Here is a 1,506-nt window from a genome sequence, read left to right as displayed (position 1 = left end):
CCTTCTGCCGGTGAGGGACCGGGACGGGGGCTGTGATGGGCGGGGACATTGGATCTTGGGGACATTGGGTATCAGGGGCATCAAGGCTTGGGGACATGAGAGCTTGGTGACATTGGCTTTTAGGGACATGGGGGCTTGGGGGCACCGGGGCCTGGGGACATTGGGTTTTAGGGACATGGGGTCTTGGGGACATTGTGTCTCAGGGATATTTGGGCTTGGGGACGTTGGGTATTGGGGACATTGGTTCTCGGGTACATTGTGTATCGGGGATGTCAGAGCTCAGGGACATTGAGTCTTTGGGACACTGGGGCTTGAGGACATCAATTCTTGGGGACTTTGAATCTCAGGGACATCAAGGCTTGGAGATAGTTGGGAGCTCGAGGACTGTGGTGCTTGGGGACATGGGGCTGGGGGCCATGGGACACCCCATGGCTCAAGGCCATGTCCCCGCATCCCTGCAGTGGCTGCTTCCGTGAGTATTTTGTGCACAAGTTCCGTGCGGTGCTGGGCAAGAACCGTGTCATCTTCCCGGGAGAGAAGGTACCGGGGGGACACATGGATGTGGAGGGGACCAGGGGTAGCAGCACCGGGGCTGGTGACATCCCTCATGTCCCTGCAGGTGCTGCTGGCACTGTCAGGGGGACCGGCCTCCAGTGCCATGCTCCGACAGGTCCAGGAGGTGAGAGTGGGGGCAATGGGGGGGTCTCGGGGGAGGGGCATGACTCCCCAAACCCCTTACCCTGTGTCTTTGCCAGGGGCTCAGCCGGGAGACGGCCAAGAGGCTCCGCTTCATCCCTGGCCTCATCTATGTTGATGGTAAGGATTGGACCTGCTGCAAGGGCTGGGGGCTGCTGCTGAGCCCAGTGAGGCTCTGGGGGGGTCCAGGGTGCCCCCTCCGCACTGTGGCATCCCCGGCGCTGCCTTGCAGAGGGTGCAGTGCGTGGGCAAAGCCCAGCTCAACGGGAACAGAGCCTGGCCCGCATGGAGGCCCTACTGCAGGCCACCGGCATCCCCTACCACCTAACCCACCTGGAGCAGGTACGAGGGGACATGCTGGGGCACTGGGACATGCCTGACCACCCCTAATTTGCCCCTCTGGTACCAATCTCTGCCCTGCAGGCGCTGGAGCTGCCCGCATCCATCCTGCGCCCGGCGCCAGGGGAGTCCAAGGAGCCTGGCCCCTCCTACAAAGAGGCCGTGGAAGGCTTCATCCAGCAGCAGCGGCAAGAGGGGGACAGGGACGGTGGCACCGCGCTGCTCAGCCCTGGCACTGGGACCACCCCTAATTTGCCCCTCTGGTACCAATCTCTGCCCTGCAGGCGCTGGAGCTGCCCGCATCCATCCTGCGCCCGGCGCCAGGGGAGTCCAAGGAGCCTGGCCCCTCCTACAAAGAGGCCGTGGAAGGCTTCATCCAGCAGCAGCGGCAAGAGGGGGACAGGGACGGTGGCACCGCGCTGCTCAGCCCTGGCACTGGGACAGGGGACACCCCTGCCCCTCTTCTGCCCG

The 1,506-nt window shown here is 63.7% G+C and overlaps 1 protein-coding gene across 1 annotated transcript in view; it reads left to right on the top strand.

Moving 5' to 3' along the window:
- The first annotated feature begins 441 nt into the window (after nucleotides 1-441).
- CTU2 (cytosolic thiouridylase subunit 2 homolog (S. pombe)) overlaps nucleotides 442-1,506 on the top strand; it is a 3,152-nt gene continuing 2,087 nt past the window's right edge. Inside the window, 5 exon segments of the mRNA XM_010188457.1 lie at nucleotides 442-540; nucleotides 620-679; nucleotides 756-816; nucleotides 929-1,038; nucleotides 1,120-1,327. Of these exon segments, the coding sequence (XP_010186759.1) occupies nucleotides 442-540; nucleotides 620-679; nucleotides 756-816; nucleotides 929-1,038; nucleotides 1,120-1,327 (538 nt within the window).

The sequence above is a fragment of the Mesitornis unicolor genome, unplaced genomic scaffold (genome assembly GCF_000695765.1).
Source record: "Mesitornis unicolor isolate BGI_N332 unplaced genomic scaffold, ASM69576v1 scaffold28077, whole genome shotgun sequence".
NCBI lineage: Eukaryota > Metazoa > Chordata > Aves > Mesitornithiformes > Mesitornithidae > Mesitornis > Mesitornis unicolor.
The sequence above is the reverse complement of the archived record's forward strand: the minus strand, read 5'-3'. Positions and strand labels throughout refer to the sequence as shown.